Source organism: Sarcophilus harrisii, chromosome 4 (genome assembly GCF_902635505.1).
Source record: "Sarcophilus harrisii chromosome 4, mSarHar1.11, whole genome shotgun sequence".
NCBI classification, from domain to species: Eukaryota; Metazoa; Chordata; class Mammalia; order Dasyuromorphia; family Dasyuridae; genus Sarcophilus; species Sarcophilus harrisii.
This window is the reverse complement of record NC_045429.1, coordinates 294,720,217-294,742,366: the sequence shown is the minus strand read 5'-3', so window position 1 is coordinate 294,742,366 and position 22,150 is coordinate 294,720,217. Positions and strand designations below refer to the sequence as shown.

The 22,150-nt window shown below is 36.9% G+C and overlaps 1 protein-coding gene across 2 annotated transcripts in view; it reads right to left on the bottom strand.

The window, feature by feature from the left end:
• Positions 1 to 2,761: 2,761 nt before the first annotated feature.
• Positions 2,762 to 22,150, bottom strand: part of ZNF286A (zinc finger protein 286A) — a 31,509-nt gene continuing 12,120 nt past the window's right edge. For both annotated transcript variants that reach the window (XM_031968447.1, XM_031968446.1), the window contains exon 2: positions 2,762 to 7,214. In XM_031968447.1, the coding sequence (XP_031824307.1) occupies positions 5,957 to 7,147 (1,191 nt within the window). In that variant the 5' untranslated portion in view covers positions 7,148 to 7,214 and the 3' untranslated portion in view covers positions 2,762 to 5,956. The remainder of the gene's footprint in view (positions 7,215 to 22,150) is intronic.

Below are 22,150 nucleotides of genomic sequence, written 5' to 3'. Positions count from 1 at the left end.
TATCCTAACAAGATTTTGCCCACTAAGAAACTTGGGTTTGCAAATTCTTTCACAATAAATCTGCTACATCGACCAAGGGATCTCTCAACCCTCAATTCTCACAGCTCAACAAAATCACTTAACTCACTTTCCTCATCTGTAAAATAATAATACCACTTCTCTCCCAGTGTTGTGTAAGGATCAAATGACATAATTGAAAAATGTTTAGGATTATTGAGGAGAAAGACACCCCAACAAAATTAGGGAACTCCTGGTTGGTGTCATGAGTTTGTCAAAAGAATTTGCACACTCATTCTCCAAGTTAAAAAGCAAAAATTTATTAGGCTGCTTGACAGAGGGCTAATTTCCAAAGAAGTTTAGCAAAGAGGCAGAAACAAGAATAAATTATGCTTAAGAGCAGGCTAATTCCAGAGGAATCTAGCAGAGTCAGAATCAATAAGATAATAAGGATAAAGATATAAAGATAATAAGATAAAGGCTGAGTGGTAGGACTGGGGTAGTTCCCATAAGAGCTATAGTTTACTGACCAACAGAATTAGTATTAATTTACTGCTATTGGTCAGCATTGTTTGTGCCACTCCTAAGGCTGGGTAGCCTTAGGGTTTCTCACATTTCTTCATTATCAGGGCCTTATCCATGATAAACACTATATAAATATTAGCTATTATTATTATAAGTAGTCAAGAACTAGAAACAAAGAATAGTTAAATAAACTGTGGTACATGAATATAAAAGAACATTATGATACTATAAGAAGTGACAAATATGAATAAAAGAAGCATGCAGTTAAATGAGCTGATGCAGAGTGAAGCAAGCAGAGTTTAAGAAAACAATATACAAAACAACAAAGGAACATCACAAAACAATCAAAAGTAACTGTTGCAAAGTTACAATGAACAAGCATAACCTCAAAAAAATGAGAATATATTCTTTTCTTAACTCCTTTGCAAAAGTGGAAGGTACATGGCTGTGGAACTCAGAATAGATTTTTTAGATTTTTAAGATGAATTGGTTGGTTTTGCTGATTTTTTTCCTTTTCTTTTTCTTTAAAAATATGTTATATGGAATGGTTTTCTGGGAGGGAGGATATGTGGGGAAATTTTGGTGATATGAAAGCAAAAGATTTCAATAAGAATTCAGTCTTTCATAAGCATTTTCTGCCAGCAGTCATATTGCAAAATTCCTAATAGTACTTGCCTGCTCAGTAATACTTGTAATTACCTTTCTTAGAAAAAAAAGGCAAGCATATAAAATTCCCAAGATTTGTCAAACTTGATGACTAATAATTTATATTGATTCATGTGGTCACAAATAATACTACCCAAAGGAACCTACCTTTGCTAAATGTTACAAAGCCTTAGGCAAGAAAATGAACAATTTTTTTAAAAGCATGTGGTAAAAAGCATTTGAGTGCTGTGAGTTTTGTATGCTTAAAAGTACGCAGAAGAAAACAAAGTTCAAAAGGAAGCACAAATAGGTCAGTTTTGAAAGTAATGTATAGAATTTATTATGTACTTTAAGCAAGCAGTATTAAATGAAAATTCAGTTTCATACAGAATCATTCTTGTGTTCTGCTATATAAATGGCGTTTTTGGTTTAAAATATTTTTAAGACCATAAAGAAAACACATTTTAAAAACTTCAAAAGGTTTAGCTAATGATTAAATGTAGATAATGAGAGAATTCAAAGATAAGGTTGGGATTTGGAGCCTAGATGGCAGAAGGGAGTTTGGGAGAAAAGATTAGGTCATTTTAAATAACCTATCTTTATCTTTTTTCCCCCAAAATGACTATTCTGTGGTTTTTCACACCCTTGAAGTACTTGACCCTCATACAAATTTAGAAGAAAAGGGAGAGAAACAGCAAAAGTGGAAAGCCTGACTCTTGGAAAAATGCAAATTGACAATGGTTTACAAGTCTCAGACTAACTAGTGATTCCAATGAGCATGACAAATTAGAACCTCTGAATCACCTATTTGATTATGGCCTCTGGGCCTGAGTTTCACTTATAAAATGAGGCTAAAATATATGATTTCTGTATTTCACTTTCTATAGTTTGCTTTTTACTAGTCCCATGGGCACCCTTTCTTTACCCTTAGCCTTATAGATTTCCATTAGCTTTTATACTAAAATGGGGATATTCCTGCTTTTCATACTACTATAAACAGATCCCAAAAAGCATATGAATGGGTCCCCCAAGCAAAAAACATGAAGAACATGAAAATAAGCACTCCATGGATAAAACTATTATTTTTAGACACAGTCCTGGGAATGTCCCCAGGGCAGAGTTTGTCCCTACAATTCAGCTGCCTTCCACCTTGTGGTGGTGAGTGAAATAGTAGGCAGCTACCATGATGAATATTAACTCCCCCCAATATACTTCATTTAGCTTTGGTTCCATCTCAAATCTACTGGCTTGGGAGATCTAGAATGATTCCATTTGTGAAGCAAATTCTGGGCTGATCTGGGCAATGTGCATCTTTAGTTTGAGTCACTTTTCATAATTCTTCAAGCTAGACAGACAGAAGGTTTTGCAATGGACCAAAAGAACCCCATGTTAATAGACTAGGCCAAAAACATTTCCCTTGCAGCCTCCAAAGCCTCATACTACAAATTCTTGCAACTAAGATCAGTTCTCTCATATATTTACAAAACATCTGTTTTCAGTCAATTTAAAAAGATAGGTGAGATATATTTTTCCCAGTTTAACATTATGAGCTCTTTTCCCCCAGTTCTGAAGTACAAATTCTTCCAGGGGTTCCTTTTTTTTTTTTTTTTTTTTTTAAATAACTTTGTTGATTTCTTGACTCTCACCTACCTAGAAGGCTTTAAAAAAATTTCACAGCAGAACCATACATATAGATTACAAGGCTGAAGATCATTCCTAGGGGGATACAACTTCAGATAAATGACACAATAGTGTCTCCCTCCAACTTCCCAAATATACTTTATAGAAATGAAATCATATTAAAAATTAATACCTACATCACAAAAGGATTAATAATTTGGAGGACTTCTATAGGCTAATGTCATGATGTATCTGAAGATCTCTAGTTGATATTCACAAAGGATTTTCTTTTATGATCTAGGACTGAAAAGATAAGGGCCACAGAACTTGCTACACATATTAATTATGAGAATAAAGTGAAATATATGTGAACTACTTTGCAAACCTTAAAACACCATGTAAATGTCTGTTGTCATTGCTATGATTACCTAGGGTACCAGAACAAAAATTGTGAAATTTATTCTTTCTTCAGACCTCAAGTTCTGTCAATTTATGTCATGGTGATAGGAGAAATAGAGTGTCATATTGTAGTAAATGGATACATAAAACATACGATTGAGGTGTGCTGTTATCACTATTTTTCAGCTGAGGAAGCTGAGGCTAAGAAATATTAAATGTCCTGTATGAGGTTACAAATCTACTAAGGCACAATTTGAACTCAAGTATTCCTGACTCCAAAACTAGCACTTTGTGCTACCTGGCTATCTTGATGACTGCTGATATTATTTCCCATTTCCCTTTTCCCTAGATTCTAAAAATCCCTAAATCTCCAGATGATTTACAGTAATACTTTACCACAGTAAAAACAAATTCATTGATGAAAATGGCAGTATTTGTCTCATTGAAAAGAATTGCTTCCACCCATAAAGCAGTAGACTTCTGACTTCAGTAGAGATAAAGTCTAGGGTCTAGATCTTTCAGCAGAAGTGGTTAAAGAAACTAAAGTTTCAACCCTGTACGACTCATAGTTAAACAGGGTTGAGAACCTTAAAAGCATTCCAAGGATATACAAGTTCTAGTTGGAGCTAGCTACACCCTCCCTTGATGTTGGGACGTCTAAGTATTTAATGGGTCCAAATCCATGGGAACATTAGGCAGAGGTTTAACTGATGTTCAGAATAACAGTGATCATCAAATGGTTTAAAATCCAGCACTTTAGTAATAGAGGGGAAAAAGTAAAATTTAAGATACCTACCATGATTTAGAATATATCAAAGTTTTCTATAGAGAAATCATCCTACACTGATTTTGAAATGTTATGTTCTATTAAAATATATCTTGACCTGGCTAATATCTTGGTAACTCCAATACTTTCAATAGAAAGCTGTTTTCTAATCAATGCTTTGAATTAGAACTGATCAAAAAGCTCAGTTTCATATTGTGTATATGTGATGTGCAGAACAAATACCAAATGGAAATGGACAAATGGGTTCCTAAAAAAAGTCAGAGGGAAATGGACCCTGGGGATTTTTTATATAAAGCTAATGAAAGATGTTTAAGCTGTTTCATTTGGTTCTACTTTAGTCTGTAGGACTGAGAACAGATTAAGATCAATGAGGAAGCTACTACCTTTTACAAATTACTATATATTTTTCAAGTGGCATATCTTATTCTTTAAAGTTAATGGTTCACTGTTCTAACAGTTATGTTAAAAAAAAATTATGTCATGTAAATAAAAAGCCAGGTTCAAAACCAGGAAAACCAGAGTTCAAGTCATACTTTTGACAAAGACTAGCTGTGTGAACCTGAGAAAATCACTTAACTTCTCAGTGTCCTAGGCAACTTTCCAAAACTAAGCTGCAATAAAAAATGCCAACTTGAATTGGGAGAAGTTCCTCACCTGTGAGTTTCCTATACCAATTAAAACAAAAGTGCAAAATTTGATCCTATTTTAATAATAATAATACTTTAACAGAAAAGAATACTATTTAAGTTTTAATCATTTCAAAAGGGATCTGGATATAATGATGTAGACCCTGAAGCCATGTACCAAAACACTACCATCACCTCACTTTAACTGAAAGCCAAGTATGTAAGAGGAAGTAAATCATTGTAAGAAAACCCTCAAATTTATAAAGCACACTCTTATACACATCACATAGGATAGGACTAATATTAGGTCCTTAATAAGCCAGTATAGATTTATTAAGTACCTATTCAAAAAATTATAGAATCACTGACTTAGAAGGAACCTCAAAGGTCTTCTATTTCAACCCACATCTGACTAAGAATTCCCTCTAACATATCCAATAAGTAGTTATTTTTTTTTTTTTTGCTTTTTTTGCTTTGCTTAAAGACATCAAGTGAGGGGCAAACCCATCATCTTTTTAGGGAGCCAATTAGACTTTGGTACAGTGCTAATTATTAGTAAATTTGACACCAAGTCTAAATCTGCCTCTTAATTTTTATTTATTGCTTTTGAAATTTCCTGTTTAGAGATGCTCTTCTAGTCTATACTCACCACTGTTAGATCCTTAAGGAGTCTATAAATAATCTGTACAGAGATTCATGAGCAACCATAACTAGCACAGCAGCTATAGATCTCAATTGGCTATAGAAATGATGAGACAACAGTTGGAAGAAAAGATACACCTCCTGAATCATGGCTAGTGATTGTAGTATTTACAATAGTAACATAACATAAAGAGAAAATAATAGGAAGCCAAGAAAATTAAGGGATTTGTTAAAAATATTAGAGACCAGATATTCTAATTGAAAGTAAAACACTGCATTAGAAAGCAGATAGATAAACATATATGAGGGTATATATCTCAGGACATCTGAGATCAGGGAAGATCATTAGGGTAGGAACCAAATACATGAGTAAAAATTAAGGTATACACAGATAGTAATAAAAATAATACCAGAATCCCTGTAAGCAGGCAGTTGTATACACACACACACACACACACACACACATATACATACATATTATACATATATACATACATACATACACATACATGTGTGAGAGAGACAGACACACTAATAAAGAGATCTTGTTTCTGATATACCTATTCCAGTTAGGAGGCTTTTTATTAGGTTTAGTGATGGGACTGAAATCCAAGCAACAGGCCTAGAAGTAAATGCCATAAACAGCAAGTATGTGAATGGAAAATTAGGACAAATGATGAAAAACTTCCTTTCCAAAATTTTTATATTAACAGGATTATTCTATGGTATGAAGTTGCTGGTGTCGGAGCAGGACTGAGCTATTACCAAAGGCTTTTCCACATTCGTTACATTTATAGGGCTTCTCTCCAGTATGAATTCTATGATGCTGAATAAGATGTGTGCTCTGGCTAAAGGCTTTCCCACAATCACTGCATTCATAGGGCTTCTCTCCAGTATGAACTCGCTGATGTTTTGTAAGTGATGAGCTTTCAGGAAAAGCCTTCCCACATTCACTGCATTCATAGGGTTTCTCTCCAGTATGAATTCTCTGATGTTGAGTAAAAGTTGAGTGTGCAGTGAAGGCTTTTCCACATTCATTGCATTCATAAGGTTTTTCTCCAGTATGAGTTCTCTGATGTTGAGTTAGGTGTGTACTACGACTAAAAGCCTTACCACAATCATTACACTTATAGGGTTTCTCTCCAGTATGAATTCTCTGATGTTGAGTGAGGGATGAGAAATCACTAAAGGCTTTCCCACATTCATTGCACTTATAAGGTTTCTCTCCAGTATGAATTCTCTGATGTTGAGTAAAGGATGAACAATCACTGAAAGCTTTTCCACATTCATTACATTTATAGGGTTTCTCTCCAGTATGAATTCTCTGATGCTGAGTAAGAGATGAACTCACAGTGAATGATTTCCCACATTCATTACATTTATATGGTTTCTCTCCAGTATGAGTTCTTTGATGTTCGATAAGGGATGAGCTCTGGCTGAAAGCTTTTCCACATTCCTTACATTTATAGGGTTTCTCTCCTGTGTGAATTCTCTGATGACGAATAAAGTTTGAGCGGTCACTAAAGATTTTCTCACAATCATTACACTTGTAAGTTTTCTTCCCTGAACACATTTTTTGACATTTAACTAATTCTGAATGTTGTTTGTAGTTTATTCCAGATGTGTCAAAACTACTAGATTTCTCTCCTATATGAACTCTCTGATGAGTAATAAGTTTTGACTTCAGTGTGAACTTTTTCCTAATTTCATTACATTTATCATCTCTTTCTTCATTTGGCATTATATTTTTGGTTACTGTCAATTGCCTGAAACCTTTCTTTTTGGAAAAGGATTTTTTCTGAATCTTGCCTGCAGGGTTTTGCTCCTGCCTCCCTAATTTGCTTTCCATTTCACACTCTTCTCCAAAAATGGGAACTTGTGTAATGTCCTCTCTGATTTTTTCCATTATTGACCTGGTGACTTTCTTGCTCAGGAAATATTTTTCAATTGTCTTCCTACCCTGGTGTCCAAATCTAAAAAAAAAAAAAATTGAGAAAATTCAAACATCATTTATTTTGTTTTTAGGGGAAAAAAATACTAGGTCAGTGGGAAGGAGATTGTATTGTATATGTGTACATATACATATGTTTATTTTCAATGTTGAAATTAACATATGCTAGGAATACTTTTCCAGAGAACTAGAAAATCAGCAAAAAGGACATAAAAAGGAAAATGATAGTTGTTAAAAGGGTGGAAAATACTTTAGAACTCCATACAAAGAGACAGTAAACTATCTATACTCTCTGATCCAGTTATATCACTCCTACATATTTATCCCAAAAAGATCAGAGAAAAAGAATAAGGGACCATATGCACAAAAATATTTATAGTAACTCTTTGTTATAACAAAGAAGGAAATTGTCTATCAATTAGGGAATAATTTCATATATGATATTTGAAATTAACAGAATAATATTGTACCACACAAAATTTGAGAAGACTCATAAAATTATACAGAATAAAGTGAGCAAAACAAGGAAGACAATTTATTATGGTAACACTGGAAAGAAAAATAATTTTGAAAGACTTAAAATTCTGATCAATGCCATGATAACACATTACTTCAACACCAATGACTACTCGCTTACTGACAGACGATAATGAATTGAAGATTTTAGATATTTTTAAACATAGCAAATTGCTAACAAAGCAATTCGTTTTGCATGACTTTGCTTATTTGTTGTAAGGATTATGTTTTTTTTTTTTCCATTGGAAGCAGGGATTTTCAGGGAAGGGTATGGCTAGAATTGCTAATTAAAAAGAAAAAGAAGATAAACGAAGTATTTTTCTCCCCACAGAGGAGAATAGACATTCAGAAGGAAACAAAGTGGTTTTCATTAAAGTCTATATCACCCCTCTATTCAATAAAGTCCAGTCACTCTTTTTCACTTTCAGGATATAAAACATTCTATTTGGCATTCAAAGCTCTTTAAACCTACCCTCCCCCCCCAAACACACATTCTAGTCTTCTACACATTATTCCACACGATATGATTCTTGACATAGTAATTCTGGCCTCTTTGCTATTCTTCCAGCAAGACACTCCATCTTTTAGCTCCAAGTATTTTTCTCTGATTGTCTCCCATGCCTTTAATGTTCTCCCTCCTCCACTGGTTTTCTTTTAGTTCCATCTAGAATTAAAAGTGCCTTCCTTCTGCTAATTATTTCCTACTTATCTTGTATACAGTTTATTTTGTATATATTTGTCTCCATTAAAATATAAGCTTCCTAAGGGCAAAGAATATCTTTTTATTTTTTTGTGTGTCCCCAGCACTTAGCTGCTTAATAAATGTTTATTAATAATTTTTAAGTGACCTGTATACAATAGAAATTCATAATTTCACATATAATTCTCTTTCTCTGTTCTACTTTCCATTTTCATTTTTTATGTGTTAAGTTCAAAGTAGATATATAACATTTCTATCTATGTGTATTTGTTTTCATTGTTTAGTTGTATTGAGGTCTGGACCTTTTCCTTTTCCATGGGTTATTCCTGGCAAAGATACTGAAGTAGTTTGCTATTTCCTTCTCCATTATTTCTCCCTTTGACAGATGGAACTGAGGTAATCGGGGATTAAGTGTCTTGCCCAGGTTGCTAGAGACCAGAACTGAATCAAGATCTTTCTGATTCCAGCCTGGTGCTCCATTGACTGAATCACCTGGCTGCTCCCATTTTGGGGTATACATATATATATATATATATATATATATATATATATATATAATATTTTATTTATATACATATACATTTTATATAGAGAGATATATGTGTGCACATGTGTACACACACATACACACACATAGAGAATGTATACCTTTTGCCATTCCTTAAATTGTATTAAATATAAAATTATAAAATAAAAAATATAAATGCTATTTAAGTCTCTTGAGAGAATGCTACCTTGTGCAAGGTAGCAAAAGTGTACTTTGATACACTTAGCTGGCAGGATCAGCTATTCAATTCATTATTCGCCTCTCCTTTACTTTCTCTCATTTTTCTTTCTCAAGATTTGGCAATCTTTTCAAAACCATCATACCTCACCATTGCCAGTGTAGATTTTTTTGGGAGATTTATAAAGGTAGTGTAAGTATCACTTTTATTTTGTAAATGAAAAAACCCAGACACTGACAGGTTAAATGTCTTGCTCATAATAATACAGAGATTTCCTGATGCTGGTTCTTATACTATTTCTTTCTATATATGTATATACATGTATATACTGCATATATACACACATTCACATATGTATATACAATGTGTCTGTATGTTATAAATATATATGTGCATATATGAGGATATAAAATATCATAATACATATGCAGATGTACATATACAGATAGGGCAGCTAGGTGGTGTAGTGGATAGAGCAATGGGCCTGGAGACAAGAAGATCTGAATTCAAATTTGATCTCAGCTATTTACTAGCTGCATGATCCTGGACAAGTCATTTTATCCTGTTTGGCTCAGTAAATCTGTAAAATGAGCTGGAGAAGGAAATGTCATGCTACTCTAGCACCTTTCCCAAGAACTCCCTCCCCCCAAAAAGGCATAATAAAGAGATGGACATGAAAGAAAAGACCACTAATTTATATACCAAATCTCCAAAACTCAAAGAAATAAAAAAGCACATTTGTATGCTCATTGAGGTCAGAAACTGTTTCATTTTTCATCTTTGTATCCCGACCACCACAATTACCACCATAATTATCACCAGTGTCCTAAACATAATACATGATTAATAAATATTTATTGTCCTGAATTGGTAGAAATACTGTGTAAGGATTATAAATTCATTAGAATTAACAATTGAGAAAGAAAACTTATCTGAAAGAATGGAAGGTGCTAAATTAAAATAAAGCGAATGGAGATTAATTTATATCTAGACAAGGAATGGAGATGGACTTGAAGTGCCCAGGTGAGAGTAAACACAGGGCAGCCAAAATAATGAAAAGTTAAGAGTGTTTATTGCTAGCTAGCCACTGAATCCCACCAGAACAGGGGAGTCAGCAAATGAGTGGGTCTCAGGACCATATATTTATAGAAAGAAGAGAGAGACATCAAAATGTTTCTTGATACATTTGTCATAATAAAGGAATTTCTATTCTAAACAGGAGGCAAAAAGTTATCACTCTAAGGGTGTCATTCCCAGACAGCAATAAGCAGTATTTCTTTTAGTTTACCAAGTTGTCAGGGTCTTAGGTTTTTCAGGACAGCATATCTGGGGGTATAAAAATACCATCTGCATTAGGGAATGAAAAACTAGTAATAAACTTCTAACTACAAAGATTCAAGATTATATTTCTCATGGTCCCATTTGGGGTACTTTTCCACTTCACTCCCCCCTTTTCTTGAGACCATCAGAGACTAGATTCATCAGAGGTCAGGGGAGAGTAAGTGACCCTGGCAACAAACAACTTAACTGCCTGAATCCTCTTCCTGATATATGTAGTTAAACAATCAAACAAGGGGCAATCAGTAGATCCTGCAGAAATAGGGTAAGGGGGCCTATCAGGGAAGTCACAAGAGAGGTTATCCAGGGGGAGCAATTGAAAAGTGACTGGTACCAAGACATTGATTGGCATTGAGCCCCCTTGATCCGCTGTCTAACTGCAGAGAGGGACTCTCTTATTACCCCAGAGTTGTTAGCATAGAAACAGCAAGCTGCCCCAAGGGCCATATGTATCCCTCCTTGCTTAAGATGAAGTATATCTAGGCCCTGATGATTCTGAAGGACCACCTCTGCCAAGGAGTTTAGGGAGTTCTCCAAGAAGGATATGTGATTTTCCAGATCCTTTAAATTCTGGTCCACCTGGGAAGGCTAACAGCTGGCTGTCCCCATGGATAAGGGCAGTGGTCCCAACAGCCCAACAGCAGGAGTCTGCTATTCCTAGTCCTACTAGAAGAAGGACAAGAGTAGGAGCAGCCCTCCTTGCCTTATCTAACAGATCAAAATGTCCTTCAGCCCCTTCTTCAGAATACAGATAGACCTGAGGGAGCATGTACACAAGCAGGCAAAGCTCCGGGGAGTCTTCCAAGGCCAAAGTGAATTCACTGATAAAAGGGGTTAATCCCATGGTACATGCAAAGATAGGACCCTGTTGGGGTCTGTATTAGAGAGTTTATGGTATTTTTTTTTTTTATGAGGGAACCTTGGTAACTACACAGTGCTTTTTGTATGGGGAGCACTCCAGATTATAACCTTCCAATTTGATGCACCGTGCCTCACCCTGCACCTCTCCCAAACTTAACCTGGGAACATGGGCAATGCATTCTGGGGGCAGATTCTCGGCCAAGAGTGAAAGATTCTGGATGGAGTGGGCTTCTGTCCCCCAGGTAGTGTCTATGCCCACAAAATGGGGGTGGGGGACAGGTCCAGGCAGCACCAACAGCTTGTGGCAAGGGTGGGGCTGGTCAAGTTTATCTGCAGGTGCTGACATAAAGGTCTCATAGGGAAACAGCAGTCCTCTGGGGAGTGGAGACTGAGGAGGTGTTGTCATAGTCTCCCCCTCCAGACGAGATGTGGTCATGGCTGGTCTCAGAGGTAAATGAAGGGGATTAATAACTGCATCAGGGCCTATGGGAATATTTTCCTTCGAAAGGGTCCTTCTTTAGATTGTGCCCAGGGTTCCCAAATCTCTTCCTGCCACATAAAACTTGATACCCCAGATCCTTCCCAAGAGCTGACATAGGTACAGATAGAACCATGGCTGCCCATAAGTCTCATTTCAGGCCTCCATCCCCCGCCCCCCCCCCCAGTAGTTTTCATTAGGTTCCACACATATCTATGGGGATAATAGTGGCTGGGCTTCCCCAAAAGGGTGGGGGAAACAAGAGAGAAGATCAAGCCATAAAAGGGGATAAGATGAAAACACCATCTTCCTGAGTTGGGTCCTGCAGGCACATTGGGAGCAGGGCAAGGCTTCACATGTGAATGATGGATCCAAGCCTTATGGTGGGCCACCTTCACTGCTGAGGGATTAAAGAGGATGGCCTGGTGTGGGCCAGTCCATCAGAGTTTCCATGCAGAGCCATGAGGAAATTTTCTGGTCAGGATCTAATCACCCAGTTGGAGGTCTGGTTCAGCAAGCTGGGGTTGGGGAGGCTAGGCAGAGGTGCAATAAAGAGCTCTGACCGCTGCCCGGGTGTCCTGGAGAGCCTGTAGGGACTTGAAAAGGGAATCATTAGTAACATCATAAGAGCCATCTTGCCCCATGTGGGGAAGGATGGGGGTGGAGCACTAAATATGCTCCTACCCAGTTCCCAACGGGGGCTTAGAAATGTGCTCCTTAAGTGTCCTGTTTTTGCCTTCTACCTGACTCTCACTCTGGTCCATAGGCACAGTGCAGGCACCACTTGAACCCGAGGGCCTGTGCCAGGGATTGAACAACAACAGAAACAAAAGCTGGGCCATTGTCAGACCCAAGGGAGAAAGGGGGTCCGAACCAGGAGATAATTTCAGTCACAAGTTTCTTGGCTACAACCAAAGCAGATTCAGATTTTACAGGAAAGGCTTTGGGCCAACTTGAGAAGGTGTCAACAAAAAGCAAAAGAAAACAATGTCCTTGAACTTGGTCTCCATGCCCGTGAAATTGACTTCCCAGTGTTTGTCGGGTGTGAGTCTTTGGGGACGCAGAGCAGGGACAGTGGGAGGATGGGCAGGGTTCACCTTGGCACAGGTCAGGCATTGGTGGGCAGCAGTTTCAGTGAGGGATTCCATTCCAGGCAAGAAAAAGAAATGGCAAAGCAGATCATATAAGGAGTCCCTCCTAAGTGAGTTAGAGAATGCAGTTTTGAAACAAAAGGTTAGCTCAAGGCTTTTGGAAGAATCACATGACCTTCTGAAGGGCGCCACCAGCCCTGGCCATCAGCTGGGCCAGTAGGATCATGAGGTCCATAGGAGGGTCGGTTGCCCATAGGTTTTGCTGAACTCCCCCTTATCTGGAGTTGGCACATTTACAAGTAACTAGCCCTAAGTTATATCAATCTTAATGAACAGGAGGGGGGTTTGCAAACAGGGCAACTGAGGCAGAACAATTCAGGGAAACTGAGGTAGGGCCATTTAGGGAATTGTGGCACAACAGTTCCAATCATTGAATTACCTTCCCCTAGATACCTGGAAGGTCCCAGAACTATAATGTTGACCGACCCTATTTGAGGCAGATAAACCAAAACAGAAGTAGAAAAATGCAAGGACTTATGTGGCAAGGGCAAGTCTCTCTCTGACACCCCCCAGAGTTAACAGCAGTACAAAGGCTCTCTGTTGTAGTATGACAGATGGAGCACCATCTCAGCCAAAGAATCCAGTTTGAGATGGACAGTTCACTGTGTTAGGTAGTCTGCAGCCATTTGAGCATTTAACTCAGCCTCTGCTTATAGAGCAGCAGGGCTCAAGACAGTTGTGCTGCCCACTCAGAAGGGCAACTCACTCCAGGGGAGAAGGCTTGGAGTAGCTCCACCTGTCCCCACCCAGGATACAGATTTCTGAGCAGGGCTATGAGAGTATGCACAGTTAGACCATCAAGGCAGGCAAACTCCAAACTTTAGAGGCCTGAAATGTCTTTTGAGAATGCTGAGATACCAATTAAGAACCTGGGGTTACAGGTCTGGAGACTGCCAAGTCCCAAGGTGCCTGATTTCTGGTTGTTTCAAAAAAAAAAAGTGCCAACCACTTGAGTCTGCCTGGGCAACTCCAATAGAATAGGGGGTTTCAAAGTTAAAGCATAACCAGCAGCCACATTCCAGTAGGTTTAAGCAAGTAGTAAAAATGAAAAAGGACTGTTTAAAGGACTTCTAATTCTGTCTGAACTAGTGAGATAGGGGGTGAGCAGAAGTACCTAGGGCAAAGTGGACAGGAAACTAAGGGTTCCCATTCTTCCAGTTTCCCCAGTTTCCTATCTCTTCTTCCCTCCCTTTTTCTCTCAGGCAAATGAAATCATCCAAAAAAAAAAAAAAAAAAGCAAATAAACTGTCAAATAATCATCCCACATATAAATCCCAAGAGTGAATTCCTATGCATATCACAGTAGGGTTTCCCAAAAATCATTCAAACATAATAGCAGAAGTTACACAATTTTAACAATTTCCATCCCAATCTCAACACACAGTAATAAATGACCCATTCAGGGTTTAACAGTCATTCATCAACCATTTTCCAATTCTCCATATCATTCTATCGGGGGAGGGGGCAAAGCATCTCATTCAAAAACTGCTTCATACTGATAAGGGGCAAAGATAGTCTGAGATAGAAAGACTGGTCCACAAGGACTGCTGCAAGATGTGGGGAGGCCAAAATAGACCGGCCAGCAGCTGTCCATGCAAAGAAACATGCTTGTCTCACAAGACAGCCAAACACCTGTCAGCTGTAGTCCCAATAAAAATAGCAGTTAGGTTTCACAGACCACTGTTAATTGTCCTCTCATCATTTAGAAACCTTTAAAAACCTGGATATCTTCTGACACAAATGTCTAGTAACAGATAGATGACCAGGCTAAACATTCATTTGCCTAAGTATTTAGGATATAATGATTACATATAATCAGATTTGAAACAGCAAGGTATGACATAATTGAATTGCATTAACAAATTCTACTGACCATTGGCTCCTATTAGGCACAGGAGGAGAAAAAAAATGCAGAAATATGACTATAATATAATATAAAAACTGATCCTTCAGCACATACAGGAACACAGGACAAAGTATCCTTACCCCAGTTATACTCCAGGTAATTGTCCCACTAACCATCAGAGGGTGAAGCTTAAAAACTCCCTATAAATATTAATTACAAGCCCAACAAATTTTACCTCCAATAACAAATCCCGTTGAACAAAGTTTCAGATAGATCCCAAACAGGTATTTACATGACCTTATATTGATAATAGTAAGACATTTATCCCAGTAAGTTCGCAACTCATCTTTCATATCTAAGTAAGCAGTGTCATAAGTCAAACATCATACAAATCATTTTGCTTTAAAATACCTAATGCATAGAAAAATTCCAAATTGGAACAAGAGGTTTGGCAATTGTTAATGCTGTAAAGTTACCCATGAATATAACTTGTAAATAAAAGGCTATTAAATAAAAAAGAAAAAAAGAAAAATTCCAAATTACATATTGCCTATAAAAGAAACATTTTCAAAAGGACAAAGAAAAAACTATTATTTTCAGAAATCCTTTAAATGATGGGCATATAATCAATTAAAACTTATACAGAATATCCTAATACCACATAAAAGAATCTGAAAGATTCTTTAAAACATCAATTAAACTTTTAAAAATAACTTTACCAAATTATAGATCACATTTATGACTATATTCCTTAACCAAGGAAATCATTATGTATGCAAAAAAAAAAAACAACAAAACAAATTGTAGGCTATTTCTTTAAAATCACAGTTACTCCTGTCAGCCGGCTTCAACTTGATAAAAAAGGCTGGAACACAGTGAGGGGGTGGAGGGGAAGGGGAAAGGAAGGTGAGCTAAATCTGCACAAAAGGCTGCCTCCTGTTCCCACTCAAGCTTCCCCAACAGAAATCCTTCCATTAAAACCCTTCCTTTTTCTCTTTCCCTCAGCTACATACTATAAGCACATTTTAACAACCCTTCTACTAGATGCTCCATTGCTAAAGTAGCAAAAGCAATGTGTGTGTGTGTGTGGGGGGGGGGTGAGTTGAATCTTTACCTTTGAAGACAAAAGATCCTCTGCCGTTTCTCTTACCCCCACCTCTTCTCTTTCCTCACTCCTAAAACCCTTCAAACCTACAACTGCTCCTCCAAATCAATCTTTCATAAATTACCATCATTTTCCTTTCCTTTTCCCTTCAGAAGTTTTAAGATTCACAATACATTAAATAGCTAAATAATTCTATAAAACCCACATGTCCAGCAAACATAACCCATATTGTAAACAAATTACCCAATGTTTCAGAAGCAAACCAAATAGTTTTTTTTTTAAAGTTTTTCTTTCTTCTGCCTGAGTGTTTCAAGGCCATTAGCATAAAATTCTTTTTCCCAGGTGGCGTGAGGCAGATAAGGTTTTATTGCTGTTACTCCTCTCTAGCAGGCTTTGAAAACCTGCTTTTCAAGGAAAACTTCCCCACCAGCTTAAAATAGTCAAGTTTTTTTTTTTTGTTCTTTTACTTACAAATTAGTACAACAGATTAAAAAGTTTAAAATCACAAAAAGAAAATTTTATACCAAACATAGTTGCAACATGGCAATAACCAATTGCCAAATTTCTTAATCATTGTTCTTAAAACTTAACAGAGCTCTTTAAATCAACACAACAGACAGACAAATCACATAGAACAAAAATCACACAGACATAGGGGCACAATTACAACATTAAACAAAACATTTAATATATACAGACTAGGGGCTATTCAGAAACCTTAGAATAGCCTTGAGGGAAGTTGTTGCAGCACAAGAGTCTTCCCTCCCAGAATCCAAAAGGAGCTTTTTAGGTTTCCAAGTCTCAGTTTGGTGCATTTCTCTGCCTTCACAGAGAATGCCCAAAGAACCATATACTGCCAAAAGGCACTCAGAACCAGAGTTGTGCCACTGGCACATAGAACCAGGTAGACACAAGTACACTTAAACACATAGAGACAGTAGACAAACAATTCTAGAACACAAGAGACAACCAACCAGCCAGGGCATTCTGACAGCGACCTGTGGAGACCGGTAGGCATTACTATTGCTGCATCCAGCATAACCACCTACTCTTCTTGAGTACTCACCCAGAATTAAACTGGTTCCCAGAATGCTCAAAACCAATTGAGTTAAATTTATGTCTCCTTTCTTGGTCCACAAAAGTGGATTACTGATGTCTGAGGCCGAGGAATGTTTCTTAGTGGCCATCCCCTAGGGAAAGGGACTGGCTGTTGAAACAGAGCCAAAGACTATCTCACTGGGGAGCCTCCAAATAAAGTGCCCAGGTGAGAGAAAACACAAGGCAGTCAAAATAATGAAAATTTAAGACTAGTGACTGAACACCACCAGAATAGGTGAGAATGAGTGGTTTCAGGGCCATATATTTATAGAAAGAAGAGAGAGAGACATCAAAATATTTTTTGATACATTTGTCATAGTAAAGGAATTTCTATTCTAAACAGGAGGCAAAAAGTTATCATTCTAAAGGTGTCATTACCAGACAGCAATAAGCAGTATTTCTTTATCAAGTTGAAAAAGTCTTAGGTTTTTCAGGACAGCACATCTTGGGGTGTAAAAATACCGTCTGTATTAGGGAATGAAGAACTAGTAATAAACTTCTAACTACAAAGATTCAATATTATGTTTTTCATGGTCCCATTTGGGGTGCTTTTCCACTTCAGAATATAAGAGGGGTGTGATAATGAGAAAAAGAAAGCCCTAATGGCTTTAAAACATCAAATGTGAAAATTAACATACAGATACCTTTATTCAGAAATAACAATCAAAACAATGAAAAAAGAGAAAATATTGTTCTAGTCTCTCTTCGTTTTAATCATCATCCCAGCAGATCTGAAGAATATTGAGAAGGATATTTGGATCAAAATTTTAGAAATTCTGCTGGTCACTACTCAGCATTAACTACATGAAATGTCAAGAACACAATGACCATTTTCTCTTTCTTTGTGCTACTCTTTGGGAACATTATAGAGTCCCAAGAAAATAAAGCTAGAGAATACAAAGCAATGAAAGAGACCAATTTTGCTTATATATAGGTAGATGCTTCTGTTAACATCAACTCTCTAAATGTCTAATAGCTAGAATTCTCCCCTCTTCTTCCAAATGGAAAACCATCTTTGTCCTGGAAACTGGTAATCTCAACTGTAAGAAAACCATAACCTTCTAGGTTCAAACCAAGTTTAAAAACATTTATTAAGTAATTACTACTTTCCAAGCACTGCTCTTCGAAGATCTTTCAAAGAAAGTTCAAAAACAAAGCAAAAAAAAATTGCTCTCAAGAATATCAAAATCTGATAGGAGAGAAAACATGCAAACAGCTGTGTATAAAGAAAATATTCACAGTATAAACTAGAGATAATTTTAGACAGAAAGTATTAACTTTCTGTCTAATACATTGTTGTTCCCTCTTAATGCTAATACTTTTTGTCTAAAAGAAGCCAATAAAGGCTTCTTTCAGAAAACAAGATTACTAGCTAATATTTGAAGGAAACGAGGAAAGTTAGGAGTCAGAGATAGGGAGGGAGAGAATTCCAGACATGAGAAACAACCAGTGATAATGAATGTAATTGAGAGATGGGAGTGTCTTTTTGAGTAATAGAAAGGAAGCCAGAATCACTGGATTGTAGAGTATGTTAAGAGGAGAAAAATTCAAGAAGCCTAGAAAGGCAAAAGGGAACCAGGTTATGAAGGACTTTTAAAAAACAGAATTTCAATGGAGAACCACAGAAGTTTGTTAAAAGGGAGGGAGGCTGGAAGTGACATGATCATGCCTGAACTCTAAGATCACTTTGATAGTTGAGAGGAGGAAACTTGAAGCAGGGAGATTTAACAGCAGATTATTGTCATAGTTTGAGCTTGAAGTGATGAAAGTCTGTACCAGAGTGGTAGAAGTATCAAAGATATGGAGCGATATCACAAAGGGAGAATTAACTGGACTTGGGAACTGATTCTATATGTTTGGCTGAAAGAGGATAAGGAGTTCATGATGACATGCAGATAGTCTGAACAGGTAAATGGAAGGATTATGGAGCCCTTATTATTCAATAATCATTTATTAAGCATTTACTATGTACCCCAAACTATGCTAAGTGCCGGGAATACAAAAAGAAGTAAAAGATAGTCCATGTCCTCAAGAAACTCACAGTCTAATGGGGGAAACAAGTTAACAAATAAGCTACATATAGTATAAACAAGAAGTAATTAAAAGAGGGAATGAGTTAGAATTAAAGGGGTTAGGAAAAAGTTCTTATAAAAGATTTTTAGGAATTTAAGATTTAAGGAAGGCAGAGAAGTAAGTTGGGGGAGTTGAGAAGGAAGAAAATTCCGAGCAACTGGGACAGCCAAGTTAAGAGCAATTTTAGAAATGTCTGGAGCAAAGAGGAAGCTATGTATAGAAGAATATAAGGTATAAGGATTCTGAATGCCAAACATATATTTTATATTTTATTCTAAAGAAAAAAGGGAGACAATAGAGTTTACTGAGCATAGACGGGGTAGGATATATTAGACCTGCCTTTTAGGAAAATCATTTTGGTAGACGACTGGAGGATAGATTAGAGTAGGAAGTGACTTAAAACAGGCAGACCCACCAACAGCCTATTTCGATAGTCCATATGTGAGGTGATAAGGATAGTATCAGAGGACAGAATGAGGAATATTTGAAAGTTGTTGCAAAGGTGAAATTGACAGGCCTATTGGTTTGTCTAGAAGAAGTGAGAAAGAGTGAAGAATTGAGGTTAGACTTATACTTCAACATATTTAACATGTATTGGCCACCCTGTCATCTGGGGGAAGGGGTGGGAGGAAAGAGGGGAAAAGTTGGAACAAAAGGTTTTGCAATTGTCAATGCTGAAAAAAATACCCATGCATATATCGTGTAAATAAAAAGCTATAAAATAATTTTTTTAAAAAAGTATTGAGGTTAGATTTTGAGTCCGGGGATCTGGGAGGAGAGAGATGCCTTGACAGTAATAGGGATGGTGGGACAGAAAAAGGATATCGGGGGTAAAGTATGGAATTCAATTTTGGAGATACCAAGTTACATATACTTTGGAAATACAGTTTGAAATGTCTAAAAGGCAGTTGAAGGAGAAAGATTGAAAGTCAGCTCAGAAATTAGGACAGAATATGTGAATTTGAATATCAATAGCATAATTAAATCCATGGGAGCTGATGAAATCACCAAGTGAAGAAGTAAAGTAACTCAACAGTAATAGCTAAGTGGGGAGAACTTGTGTGTGTGGAAGAAGATAATAAGTTCACTTGTGAATATGTGGATTTTAAGATGTCTTTAAGATACTCAGTTCAAAGAAACAGCCAGAGCTATAGTCTAGAAGACTGGAGGAAGGTTAGTGTTATATACTTAAATCTGAAAATCAAATCAAGCATAATGATATAGAAGCTGATTCCAACACGAAGCATAACAATATAGAAGAAAAGGAGGCCCAAGACAGAGTCTTTTGGGACACTCATTAAAAGTATGATTTGAATAAAGATCCAGTAAAGGAGACAGAGGAGTAGTTAGGTTGGAGAACCAAAAGAGAGCAATAAACCTAGAGAGGAGACTACCAAGGAGAAGAATATTCACTCAAAGACTGAAGAGAAGTCAAGAAGGATAAAGGTGGGAAAGAGTATGAGATCACTGGTAACTTTGGAGATAGTTTCAGTTGAATGATGAGGTTTGAAACCAGAAGTCTGAGAATTAAGAAACAAGTGAAAGGAAAGGAAGTGAAGGTATCATTTTTTGACAGTCATCAAAAAAAGGAAGAATATGATAGCTAGATGGGATAAATGATAAATAAGTAAGCAAGAGTTTTTTTTTTTTTTAATGGATGTGTTTGTAGGCATAAGGAAGTAGCCAAAAGACAGGAAGTGATTAAGGATTGGTAAGAATAGAGATGATAGAGAGGGCAATATGTTAAAGAAGACAAATGTAGAGGATATCTCCTTGGCAAAACTATCTCCTTCATGTGTGAGAGAGGGATGAAGAAAGCATCTGAAATGAGGAGGGAAAGTGAAGAAAATCTCTACAAATGGACTCAAGGCAAGGTTCTTAACTATAATTTACTACAAATTTGTTTATAATTATATAACTATAACTATGTATATAAAATGTATAGTTAACTATAACTCCTTAACTATAAGAATAGGGGGAGGAAGATGGGAAAAAGTCTGGAAAAATCATTGTGGTAAGTGGGATAGTAAATCAATTAGGGAGATGTAAAATGATTGCTTAGTCAGAGTGAGGGACTAGTTGGGATTCTGTATAATAAATCTGTGATGGGCTCAGTCAACATAATTTTATCCAACTTTATTCAATGGCATTTGAGTAGAAATGAAGGCAGTGTTCTGGTTAGCTTTCTGGAAGTCTTTGGACAGCCTTTCGTTTCAGCTGAGTAATCACCATGAGAATAGCCAGGGATAAAGTCCAAATTCTTTATTGTCTCCTACACAGTCTGTCTCCTTGTCTGGAGCTCGGACTAACTTTCTGAAGGCCCTTCAGATGGACCTTGGTCTCAGTGGAGGACCTCAGAAGAAAGCAGGTCAGCCTGTGGGAGATGGAGTGAATGTCTCTGGTCCAGTCCTTGTTAGCTCTTATATATTCTATTATAATTACATTATCATAGGTGTCAATCTTGTAGAACTATATTAAGTACTAAGTACATGTACTGAACTAGAGAACTATTAATCAACATGTTAAATAATCATTGTCTTATCAGTTCCACTGAGTTAATACCTTCTTTCAAGTATACTCCAGAATTCTGGCCTATTACAGCAGTGGATGGTGAGAATAATTCAAGGCTGAAGCTTGCGAGGGCAAGAGTGATCACAAAATAAGGGGGTACTTCTAGTCTCTCCCTCTACCATTATCACTCAGTAACTTCTATTTTGAGGTTCACTCCATATGTATTTGTCATACAATCAATTCTTATAGCTGTTATCTGCTGATCTATAGGACACTGCAATTCTCTCACTAAGACTAGTGAGTTAAAGGGAAATATATCTCCGAAGAATTAGAAAGGATGGTCAGGAAAGTTGGGTTATCAGTAAGGAGCCATGTTTCAGAAAGTACATAATAGATGAAAGAAGGGGAAAAAAAGGAAAGGTTAAAAACAAAAGCATTCAAAAGATCACAATGGAAAAATGGTAAACAGCTCTAAAGTGGGATACTAAAGAGATCAGGGGTAGAAATTGAGAGGGGTGGATTAAGGAAGAAGCCAGTGCTTTCACTGAATTTGAAC